Below are 12,812 nucleotides of genomic sequence, written 5' to 3'. Positions count from 1 at the left end.
CTACGCAACATCTCCAAACTCAGATCTATGGTGTCCACAAATGAGCTCGAGATGATCGTTCACGCTTTCGTATCTTCTCGCTTAGACTACTGCAACAGCCTGTTTACATGCTTAAACAAGAAGGAGCTGGCCCGTCTACAGTTTGTCCAGAACTTTGCTGCCAGGCTCCTGACCCGCACAAACAGGAGAACCCACATCACTCCCATCCTTAAATCTCTCCACTGGCTCCCTGTTCTATATCGTCTTCATTTCAAAATTCTTGTGCTAACTTTCCGGGCCCTACATGGCCAGGCCCCTGCATACATTGCTTCCCTGATCCAGCCCTACAGCTCGACTCGTAGCTTGAGGTCTTCAGGACAGTACCTGCTGATGGTTCCACGGACCTGTTTTAGCACACGCGGTGACAGGTCTTTTAAAGCTGTGGCACCACGTCTATGGAATGACCTGCCTCTACACCTACGGTCCATGGACTCTGTAGAGAGCTTTAAGAAACACCTCAAAACCCTCCTGTTCAAAAAGGCTTTTTAGTCTCCCACCTGACCCAGGACCACCACAGACTGATTACACTCTATGTATTCATCATAACGTACTCCACGTGTCATCCCCCCCCCCCAGTCTCTCTATATCTCTATCGCTCTCTCTTTTCTCCTCCTTTACTCTCTCTCTCTCTCTTTAACCCCAACTGGTCAAGGCAGACAGCCATCCTTCAGGAGTCTGGGTCTGCTTGAGGTTTCTGCCCGTTAAAGGGAAGTTTTTCCTCGCCACTGTCACCAATCACAAGTGTTTGCCCCTGAAGGATTCTGTTGGGTCTCTGTAAACTTAATTTGATTCTGATTTGAATTGATAAAGCACTTTGTGACTCTGTCTGTGAAAAGTGCTCTATAAATAAAATTTACTTTACTTACTTATTGTCTTCTAAAATGTTAATAAAAGAGTCTTGGTCAGTGGAGTACTTTGACATGGTTGACATACAGTCGATGCTTTTCCATGGAGCACTTATTCCAATGGCAAATAATGGAACAACAGGAGGGGTTTCCTCCAGCTGATCCAATCAATACAAATTATTTTGTTCTTTGGAGAAAAAGGATGGAACACCAGAAAAATATTGGATTGGAAATGTGTACTGAGTTGATATCAAAACTCAATGTTTGCTTGAGATCAAGCTGCAACTTTTGACACTCAGTGACTTTTGGATGGAAATGAAAATCAAGTTGATGTGAAACCCTGCACTGGGTTGATGTAAACCAATAAGACTGCAAACTGTACTGATGTCAAAATCCACTGTGGGGTTGACAACCTCCAACATCTGACATACATCGTTTTTTGGTCAGAAATAGAAACTTCAACTGTATCAAAACACGACATCAGACTGATAAACATGGCCAGCACCTTTGCCACTATGAGTCTTTCTGTTCTGTTGGCCTGAGTATGAAGACAGAGCTACCAGATATTTTTCAGCTGACAATCCAATTCCTCTGTTGTCAATGTAAAAACAAGTTCAGGGCTTTAGATGAGTTTCTTTATTCTCTGGCTCCTTTCTTAGCAGCTACAATAACTCAATGTGACTTGTGTTCCAGAGAGCTACAGCTAAACACAGTCTCCACAAGTATGTGAAAGTAGCACTAGCACATGGCTGCTTAGAAACAGTGCTGTGATTCATTTAATATGCTATAGGGACTTTAACATGGATTTTTCATTCATAATTAGGGCTGCAGTCTGGAAGTACAAGGATTATAAACTGGAGCACAATCTGTCTACACACTGAATAATGTACACCTCTAATCACACCTGAATGCAAACTGAAACAAGACTGATGGTTATGAATCTGAGTGGATGAAATAATGTTATTAATGATTCAGTGTGAGGTTAAAATGTAATGGACACAAGGACACACCTGTCCTCCAGAGAGATCTCTGGCACTCTCATACAGCTCATCGATATGGGAGGTGAACGACTGGAAGTCTGGGATGACGAACTTCTTGCGGAAGGCCTGAGTGAGCAGGACAATGTTGCTCTGGACACACCTGATGAATAAACCACAGATAGCATGCTAAAAACACAGAAGGCATGCAACTGAGAGAAAAAGTTTGTCATCAAAGTCTGTAAAACGGAGGACTGACAAACTTCTGTGAATGTAAATAAAGGCGCTTGATGAAGAGCTTCATCATAATCACCTATCGGATGGCTTTTAATCCATAGAACACAGTACAGCAAATAGTATGAGTGAGGAGTTATAAGCCAGTCGCAGAGTGCAACCATGGACATAGTATTTGTGATGTTATCCATAGGTTGTTAGTGATGTGATGAAGCTCTGGTTTGAGGATAGGGTCAAAATATAGAAGTACAAATCATAAAAAGCACAATTTTCTTAATAATTATGCAATTTAAATGAATTTGCAGCAAAGCACACATACAACTGAAATGTAGCTAAATCCCAAGAGCCTCACTTCCCAAACACCATTATTATTGTGCTCTCATGTGGTTTTCTTGAGAAAGGAAGGAAGTAAGAGCAGTTTTCTACTGAGCAAAGGGAAGAATAATGTTGGTGTTTTTTTGTTGTGAATGAATGCCATAAATCAGTACTGAATTTAACAAAGTAAATGAATAAAAGTCTGTGATGCTTGAGGCTAAATACAGCAAAACTAACAAGTGTCACTACTGAAATGTAGTGCAAGGATATGGGATGGAGATGAACCACCAGAACTCTTACTTCTTGAATAGGTGCCTGTCCAGTGTGACGCCATCCGATGTATTCTTCAGGGTTTCTTTAAGTGTTTCCATGCATTCCTTCAGCCGAGGGTCACCGGTGCGAAGCCCTGTGGCTTTAAGTGCCTGAAGACAGGAATATTCACAACACATCAAAAACTATATAAAAGGAATAACATGGAAAAGTAAAAGAAATATTGTGTAAGGACCAACGTAGTGCTTTCATCCTTTCATTTTGTAAAATGAAAAAAAAAAGAAGAAATTAGCATAGGAGTTGACCTGAAGAACTTACTGTGAGAAATTTGTGAGCAGGAATCTTCTCTTGACCTTCTGCAACTGTATAGAACAGTAAATCCTCCAGACTGGGAAGGATACCTGCATTTCGTCTCCTGTGTTGATGAGAGGTAGAGAGACATGCTCATAAAACATAGCAAACAACTAGAATTACCACCTCAGTCGTCTATGCCTCTGCAAGGCAGCCAAGTTGCAGTTTACACCATGTCAGTCCAGACTCTTATAAGATTTTAATAAAAAGGTATTAAGTGAATTTTTCTTTTTGTGAACCCCAATTCCTCACCTTCACTTTCAGATTTTACAGAAGAGAAAGGTACTGAATAATGGACAAGAATTTGTTTAAATTTGTACACAATATAATGTTAGAGTGAAGCTGACAAAATTGGCATTTGAATGAGTTATAACTAAACAGGGATTTTCTGAAGTCATGTTAACCAAAAATCAATCAACGAAGTGAATGTAAAATAAATAAATAAATAAATAAATAAATAAATATACATACACAGGGTGGGGAAGCAAAATTTACAATGAACATTTAGTTGTTTTTTCTCAGCAGGCACTACGTCAATTGTTTTGAAACCAAACATATATTGATGTCATAATCATACCTAACACTATTATCCATACCTTTTCAGAAACTTTTGCCCATGTGAGTAATCAAGAAAGCAAACGTTAAAAAGTGTGTGATTTGCTGAATGCACTCGTCACACCAAAGGAGATTTCAAAAATAGTTGGAGTGTCCATAAAGACTGTTTATAATGTAAAGAAGAGAATGACTATGAGCAAAACTATTACGAGAAAGTCTGGAAGATACTATTAAAGAAGAATGGGAGAAGTTGTCACCCGAATATTTGAGGAACACTTGCGCAAGAAGGCAGTTATTGAGAGAGAAGGAGGACACATAGAATAAAAATATTTTCTATTATGTAAATTTTCTTGTGGCAAATAAATTCTCATGACTTTCAATAAACTAATTGGTCATACACTGTCTTTCAATCCCTGCCTCAAAATATTGTAAATTTTGCTTCCCCACCCTGTATATATATATATATATATATATATATATATATATATATATATATATATATATATATATATATATATATATATTAGAGATCGACCGATATGGGTTTTTCAGGGCTGATACCGATTATTAGAAGTTAGAGGAGGCCGATAACGATATTTGGAGCCGATATTCATTTGCAGTAAAAGTGTAAAAATCGGCGTGAAAAATTTTGAATAATGCAAACACTGAACTTTGTTTAAATGCCTAAAACATGTTTATTTAATCAAACAAATAGAAAATAATAGCTCCAGAAGTGCATGGATTTCCTAGACTCAGAAGCATCTCTTATAAAGTTGAATAAAAGCTTAAATAAATAGCTCCCTTAAATTTTTCCACAGTAAATAAAGTAAAATTTAAATATAACTATAATGACTTATCTTTGTTTTAAGTTCAAACACAACAAAAATACAGGGAGACTCTTGTAAACTCTTGGGCCACATGCTGACATATGCTCAACTCATCATGTTTCATTTATTACAGGATTTGGGACGCCTTAAGTTGATTTCATTATTAAATTTTATATTTTACCGTGCGATAGCAGGGACCCTGTCATTCAAAACTATGTTGCTACATTATTAATTATCAATATGACAAAAGCTACATAAAAAAAGTATAATAGTGGCTATGAGTGCAGTTAAACTCCTGACAGAACACAAACAGCCTTTAAGACTTTAATGAGCACACACAGGATTTAAAATGTTCCACCATGTTCAGATAAATCACTTCTGAATTTGACTCTCTGTCATCTTCACTTTAATTTTCAGATCATAGGACTAGAAAGCTCACAGCAACATTAGTAGTTGTGAGTTGTAGATTTCTTCATGTGACTTTAACACAAACACACACTATTACATTACATACCAACACAGTCTCACCCCAAATAGTCAGAAACCGACGCATGCGGTCAGAGCCCCATAGCGGCACTATTTGATGCGGGGGGGGTGTATACACACCGCGGAAAGGTGAAGTTTACTCGTGTGAGAAGCTCCCGAGAGAAAACACGTGTCAAAGGTAAACGCAGAAAACTCTTCTGAAACTATACTAAACATCCCTGTGCTCTACATCTCACAACTACTACTAATGTTTCAGAAGAACGTCAGAGCAGAGTAAACATTAGCGGCAGCTCTGCTAACTCATATTACCTCCTGACATGTCTGAGAATTAGTTAAAAGAAGACTGCAGATAATATGGAGATGGAAACAGTCTGTGATAGAAAAGCATGTGTGTGGGATTAAGAAAGAGCGCAGAAAAAACTCTGTTCACTTGTTTTAGGGAAGCACGCTAAGGTGGAGGCTGATGAGCTTTTACCAGAACATTAGTTCATCAATCTGGCTCTAAACGCTCTACGTATTAGTAATGGAGAAAATGTATAGAACACAGTCTCATCCCAAGTCAGTCCCAGTCTGTGTGTGAGGACAGCTTCTGCGTCAACCAATCAGAGGGCGCAGAGTGGATAGTGCAGGAGAGAGAGAGAGAGAGAGAGAGAGGCGCGGCTGCATCTGAGCCGAAATAACCCAGTTTTAAATTGATTTCTTAATATCGGCCCGTCGGATTAAAAAAAAGGCCGATGCCGATAATCGGTCGATCTCTAATATATATATACACACACACACATACACACACACACACACACACACACATATATTTATTTATTTATTTATTCACCAAAATTAGATAGGTCAGATGTATAGATGGACAACCAAAAAAAACATGAAAAAAAGAAAACAAGCAAGCAATCATCCCTAAAAATTTTTCTTCAATGACATGGGACTAGGTTCAAGTATGCTGGGAGATAAGCTGAGCAGAAATGCATCTTTTATAATATAAAACTCCAATCCAATAGCCCATTTATAAATGTGGCTAAACTGTACAAATACATCTGCTTTAATACTCACAGTACACTGTACATCTTCATGTTAAAGTCTATTTTCTTCATGTCCTATAAAGTTTTCAACCAAGTATTTAATGGTCAACACCTGTAGCCTACATAGTGTGTGTTGGTTGGTAAACGTTGTACTGGTGCAAAGGCTTGCTGATACACAACAGAGATGGCCTTTAGCACAAGCCACAGTAAAACCTACTCCCAGCTGTGAAGCCAGTGTAAATACAAACCTTATCTATAGTTGTTTTTACAGTCTTATCACATTAGTAGGGGATTTCAGCGACACATAATGGAAACATTTAATGCAAGTGGAAGTACAGTAGCCAGAGTGGGGTGTGTTTTTGTAAATTGAAGAGATGCATACAGCACTGTATTCAGTGTTTATTTTTAGTGCTCCCGGATGATTCCTTCAAGTTTTATACAGGGTAAATAAAAGCAGGATATCTGCCTTGAATTCTAGAGTGAAACTCCAGTTTAGGGGTATACACTTTTTTGTGTTAGCTTGGATCAAAATTGACAACAACTGATTGAGCTGGCACTTTTGAAAAAGGTTTTGTGTGATGGTATTTAAGAAAAATAATGGCCCTCTGGGAAAATGTGCAAGGTTTGATCAACTGCCATTCAAGTCCAGGTGGGCCACAAAATGAATAATAGCACTGGTTACAGAGGGCTATTATAAATTTTTACACACAGTATATTTTGTGACATTGGACTGTCAGCATCAGTCTTGCAAGGTTCAAGAATATTTTAAAAGAGGAAGTGGTGTGTTGACCTACTTTCAATCCTTGAGATGCAGATTTTTCTTTTTTGAAATATTAATACTAGCAATGATACATTCCATCCAAAAAATATGTTTTAGTTATGCTGTGCTTGCATAGTAAACATAAATCAGTCAAAGCATAAAACTTTGGAGGCCATTTGGCCTAAGTGCTCATATACAGCACTGTAAAAGACATGATGTTTATATACTGTTTTGACCATGTTAAACACCGCAGCCCACCTGAGAGATGTCACAGAACGAGTCATAGCAGACTTTCCTTTCACCAAAGCCATGGATTTCTTTATGCATATAATTAATACAGTTTCAACAACTCTAAATAGTTTTTAATAGAAAGATCAAAATCTTCAGAAGTTCCATCTACTTTGAATATTGTTCTTATGTGACATTAAAAATCACAAATATAGTGCACGTACTGTATCTTCACTAATGTGACCACACAAACCCAATGCCCTCATAATACGTGTAAACTTGCACATAGGTTTGGCGGCATTGTCAGAAATGTGCTAGACCAGGCCTGAATTCCAGAGATTCTCTTGTCCTTAGGCCTGTCCAGCTCACTGTGGTTCTTGGATTAATAAAGCCAACAGCGTGGTCTGTTCACACGCTGGTCATGACACAGCAGCCTGGTCTGCAGCAGAGCAGGCTGAGCTCAGTCCGGGACAGGAAAGGCTGGCAAAAAAAACAAAAAAAACAAAAAAATCCCTGTATTGCTGTCAAGACAAAGTAGAGATCCCACACACATAGCACCTACAGAGTAGAACGTTGCATGGATGTGAGTTTCTATGCATATGTGTTATGGCGGTTCCAACAGCCTTTGTCACTGAAGCACAAACATTACAATTTATGTTCTGAGAAGCACTCAAACCAAGGCTTCTGGTTTGCAGTCATCAAAATCTTGTCACTACCATGGTCAGAAGATTGGTCTGAACACACCAATTTCGATTTCATTAAATCAGATTTATGTCATTCGATTTTTTTAAATACCTGTAAAATAAAGTAATTGGTTATCAGATTGTTTTAACATAATAATATATGACGTAATGTCATTTACTTCAATAAAAATTACAAGTCCAAAAATGCTTGAAAAGTGTTAACTTGTTGAATGTGTTAGTCCACATGCAAGTGTTGCCTAATGAGCTGAAAGGTTCAACCTCAGCCACATATTGAGAGAGGAAAAACCCTGATGATGGCAATTAGACAGTTACGTAGAAATCCTGTCACTTTGAGGCTTATTATTTCAATTCCTTAAGTCTCTGGGCTTTGTCATGTTGTCTGGAAGAGACAAATGTGGCTACATTTGTGGTAAATATGATGTACTGGCCACGGGTTCAAAAGAAAAGCTTTAAATGTTTCCCAGGGTCCTTCTGCACTCTAGTCATGGCATCATCCTGTCTAAAACCAACGTAAACCCATAAAGCAACATAAAACTTTGACTTCATAAATAAGTACTAGTACTAGATAAAAAAATACCATCTGAGTCCAATATAACCCTTAGTCATGTGATGTGTGTAAAGTTTCAACCATATTCCCATGTGAAAGCATGATAAAGTAATGTGGCTCCAAAGAGGGTTTTACCATATGATCTCTGTGGAAATGTGCGTGCATATTTATTAAAAGCGATGCAACCCACTCTGATGAAGCTGAACTCGTTACGCTGGGCTGTAGTGTGGCCACATCAGCATTTGAAATTCCAGGATTCAGAGTGTGACTCCTCCTCCCTGCTTCTCCAGCTCTTCTTTTGACACATCATCTGTTCTTTGCAGAGCAAACACTCAACATACAGCCAAAGTAACCAGGCCTGAACATGCAAACAAACTGAGAAGACTGACTAAAATGCTGTCCATCAGGCATGCCTAATTGTCATGATGTGTTATTGACTCGGCATCTGTCACTAGAACAGCCCTTTCAGAATCAACAGGTGAATTGCAGAGGAAAGTAAACATGCGTGATGTGAAGGTACAACACAGAGTAGGTTTAATTAAGAATAAGTATTAACACAAACCTCATTAACCCCAAGCCTATTCCACTGCAGAAACAGATTTGTGTTTCTGAAGTGAGAGCTTTGACAACTACACTGCAGAATGGACAACTATCCACACAAAACATATTATACAAATTAAACCTATATCAACACTAATGTAATTTAATAACAGCGTTACAGTCAAAATGATCTAAATCCATACATAAGTTCAGACAGGGTGCATGTTACCACATTCCACATACATGTTTCAGAACATTGGACACAGAAGTCATCACAAATTGCTCAAACTACTGTGTAGTTAGCTAGACTGTATTAGAATGCCTGTATTATACTGCAAACATATGCAAGTGTAGTATGTATGCATATGGGCAATATATACCCCAAGAGCCACAACCAGCCAATGGACCATCTCAATCTGAACTGCAACATCCTCAAAGTAAAAGAAAAAAAGGTGATCTGTACATTCAGATTGGACTAAAACAATCCTTATGTTGACTCATGTTCACCTAAAATAACTATTCTTACTGGCTTGTTTTTGACCAAGAGTGGACATCTAAACACTTGAACACAAGTGTCCGTCCAAACATGCTGTGTCTGATTTGCCAAGAAAAGGTCCTACAAACATCTTTCAACTCCAGCGCCATGTAGAAGCTTCAACTATCCAAGAATAAGCAATAAAACTTACATTCAGAAGAAAAACCCATTCGTATTCTCAAGACTCCTAGACAAGCATCATTGTTTAGATACATGCCTGCAAGGAGGACAAATATAATGTCAGAGCTTGAACATCACTGACATTATTGCTACTCTGACTTAACACCTTCTTATTTCTGTAACCCTGGTCAACACTCAGTTAAAAACAACTAAAGCTCTATTAATGTGTTCACACAAAAGTTAATCTAGATAATTCATTCCACTCAGATAGGTCAATGACCTTTCCTTCACTCTTGCCAGGTGACCAAAACAAGCAACAGCTCACATTATGATTAGAAGCGTCAATCCAGACTATAACACAAGCTTTCCTAAAAAGCTTGAAAATAATCAACCTTTCTGTTGCATGATGGGACAGGGTTGAATTAACATGGAACAGATCTGTTTGAAACTCTCCAGGGTTTCTGGCAAACACCTGAACTGAATGAGTAAATTGACCTGAGCAAAGACCAAGCAACTACACCCGAACATATTTGCCTCTGGATTAGTGCTCATTGGTGTGAACAGAACAAGCGCAACATGTATAGAGTCTCCTAGATACAAAGTATAGACTCTGCTCAGTTGGATTGTTTGTTACAGATTTGTTGGATAGAAGCCAAATAGTCATGACCAGTATTATGAATATATGAATCAGTCAATGACATAAGGATCCAATATCAAATGCATAGAAGAATATTTGTTTCAATTCTTCAAATATTTAGAATGTTGTGACACCAGTAATTAATTAGAGAATCACAAAGAATTTCCTGGGGCTTTAAAGGTTGTATGATGTTTATTGACATAAGATGGTAAATTTGCAGTTTGCAACAAACACCCCCTTATCAAATGCAACTAGATAAGAAAAAGATAGATTAGATAGAAAGACTTTGAGTATTACATAAATAATTATCTTATATTTTGTCCTATAATGTAATGGTTGCTTATTACAGTTGGTTAATATATACATTTTTCCTGTAAGTCAGCTAAAATTACCAAAAAAAAACCCAAAACACTTATCACTTTAGCCAACTTAACAGTGATTAGTATTTCAGCCACAGAAATTAAAGACTATTTATTTTGAATTGAATACAGCTAATGTCAATAGTCACACTACATTATATTTCATAAATTATCACCAAAGTTAACCATAACAATTTTGAGGTAACTGCAACGATGGTTTTTAAAACAGAAGTCACGGCTGGACAGTTGCATGAGAAAAGAATGTGATCAGTGATTAGCGATTTGTAAAAAGTTACACTCAGTACATATGTGGAAAAGGTGTGATTGTATATTGTCTTTTGAATTCACCATTTCTTTTCAACATACACACTGACTCATTGGCCCACATTTAGAATACATTTAGTGCACTTATGGTTCAGTATTCTTTACATGTCAGTGGTCTGCTCATCTTCACATACTTAAACTCACCAAATGTAAATATTTCCAGTGCTTTGAGGCCACACATTTAGATAACTGCATACCTTCTCGCAAAAAGTCTTAACAAGTTGACTCATAGTTTAAGAATGAGTCACAATGGAGGGTGTACCAAGAAAGAAATGTTCTTTTATTTGGCCAAAGTGTGTAAAGGAATCCAAAGTGATTCATTTCACTAAGCCGTGTGTGCCATCTCTCGCTCTCTGTTTCAGTCACATGTCAAAGAACAACAGCCCTTTGTCTCTTTTTCATATCTTAATGCTCTCTTCCCACATATGCCATGGATGTACATGATTCCACTAATTGCTCAATAGAGGAGGCCATGGGCCAAAGAAGCTCTTACTCTCAAACACATCAATAGCAAGGATAATGATTGTCATAACTCCTGATAGTTATCCTCTAATTCATAATAATCATGGTCTATAGCTACCAAAATAGAAATCATGTGTTTAAGAGGTATTCAGATTGTTGTTACCAATGTTATCAACAATGTAACAGATTGCTGTCATCAATATCCAAAAAAGGCTCTTAAGCTACCGCATTTCCTCCTGTGGTTTAACCAAAGAATCATAAAGTGACAGACACAACCTCCGTACCATTTGTCAACACCTCTTTACGAAACATGAAATCAGGACAAACAAACACATAGTTTAAGACAGCGCAGCACAGTGTCATCCTACTTACACAATCTACTACACAATCGCAAGCAGTCAGGGGCCTCCATCAGCTGAAAGGCAGCATTCCTAATACACTTAAGTCATCGAAATCAAATGGCAACACAAGCAGAGGAAGCTCCAGATGCAACTTATTATTGCTGACTACTTAGGTTTGTGAGATTTTGGGTGTTAAGTAAGTAATATCATTTGATTACCATTTTTACAGTGCTTTTCTATAACTAAATTAGAAGGTGCTTTACACAACACCATTAACGTGGACCCATTATGTTTTATAGATATCAGACAAAGGTCACAAACTATGACAAATATAAATTGCAGGTAATAAATGGTTGGGCCTGTGTGTATGAAAACAACTGTGAGGCTCAGAACAGTGTTGCCCAACACTCCAACATGATGATCTGTGTTTACATTTTTGCCTCACATCTTATTTATTATTTTTATTTATTATTTTCTCATGGCATTAGCTGAATGGACAGGAACAGCTAAATGTTAAATATCGTTGGCTTCCTGATAAAACCTGTGACTTTTGACAAATTTTACAGGAGAAACAAAACACTGTTTATGTAACAGGAAACTGTGACATATGACAAAAAATATCTGTTCCTTTAATGTTGGTACTTATGATGGAATGTAAACAACTTTCACAGGAGACTGAAATTTGAAGCTATCATAGGGGAGATAGCAGGTTTTTATTCCCAACCAAAAATGTCACTTAGCAGGTTTTATCAGGAAGCTGACGATATAGACCTTAATTTTGATTCAGTTCAGTCAAGTTCAGTTCTCTAGGCACATAACATTGGAAGGTTTAGTGTTAAAAAACGTAAAGGAAAGTCACAATAAAATGCATTACATGGAGAGATGAGTGTATCAACTGAGGCCTAGTATCCCCGGTCTGTTATTACCTTGGACTTGGAGTTTTTACTCATGTACTATTACTCTCCCTGCATCATTCACTCCTGTAATGAGTTGATATCTCTTCAACACCTAAAAAGTACCTTCCAGCTAAATGATGAAATGTCATCCTGGAATCTCACCTAAAATCCAAACCTGTGACAAAACTATACAGCAACAAAAAACCTGTGTGGCTGTGATATGCTTCTTTAGTGGTAATGGGTAGCTGTGAAATCCATTTACAGAGGCAGAGGAAATCAAGCAATACTCTGGGTCAGGAAATATCCCACTAATTTTGGCTGCAATAAGAAAACGCCCATAGGTCCAAAGGGAAACACGTGGACAGCAGTTCTTGTGAAGACAGTTGGCTGGTTGCAACAAATAATAAGTTTAAAATGTGAAATAATAAT

General features: G+C 37.7%; 1 protein-coding gene across 3 annotated transcripts in view; it reads right to left on the bottom strand.

The window, feature by feature from the left end:
- glsb (glutaminase b) overlaps positions 1 to 12,812 on the bottom strand; it is a 59,943-nt gene that overhangs the window by 44,713 nt on the left and 2,418 nt on the right. For all 3 annotated transcript variants that reach the window (XM_030124449.1, XM_030124447.1, XM_030124446.1), the window contains exons 2-4: positions 2,999 to 3,095; positions 2,711 to 2,832; positions 1,895 to 2,024 (exon numbers count right to left, since the gene is read on the bottom strand). In XM_030124449.1, coding sequence (XP_029980309.1) covers positions 1,895 to 2,024; positions 2,711 to 2,832; positions 2,999 to 3,095 — 349 coding nt within the window. The remainder of the gene's footprint in view (positions 1 to 1,894; positions 2,025 to 2,710; positions 2,833 to 2,998; positions 3,096 to 12,812) is intronic.

The sequence above is a fragment of the Sphaeramia orbicularis genome, chromosome 21, assembly GCF_902148855.1.
Source record: "Sphaeramia orbicularis chromosome 21, fSphaOr1.1, whole genome shotgun sequence".
NCBI lineage: Eukaryota > Metazoa > Chordata > Actinopteri > Kurtiformes > Apogonidae > Sphaeramia > Sphaeramia orbicularis.
This window is presented reverse-complemented; position numbering and strand designations above follow the sequence as displayed.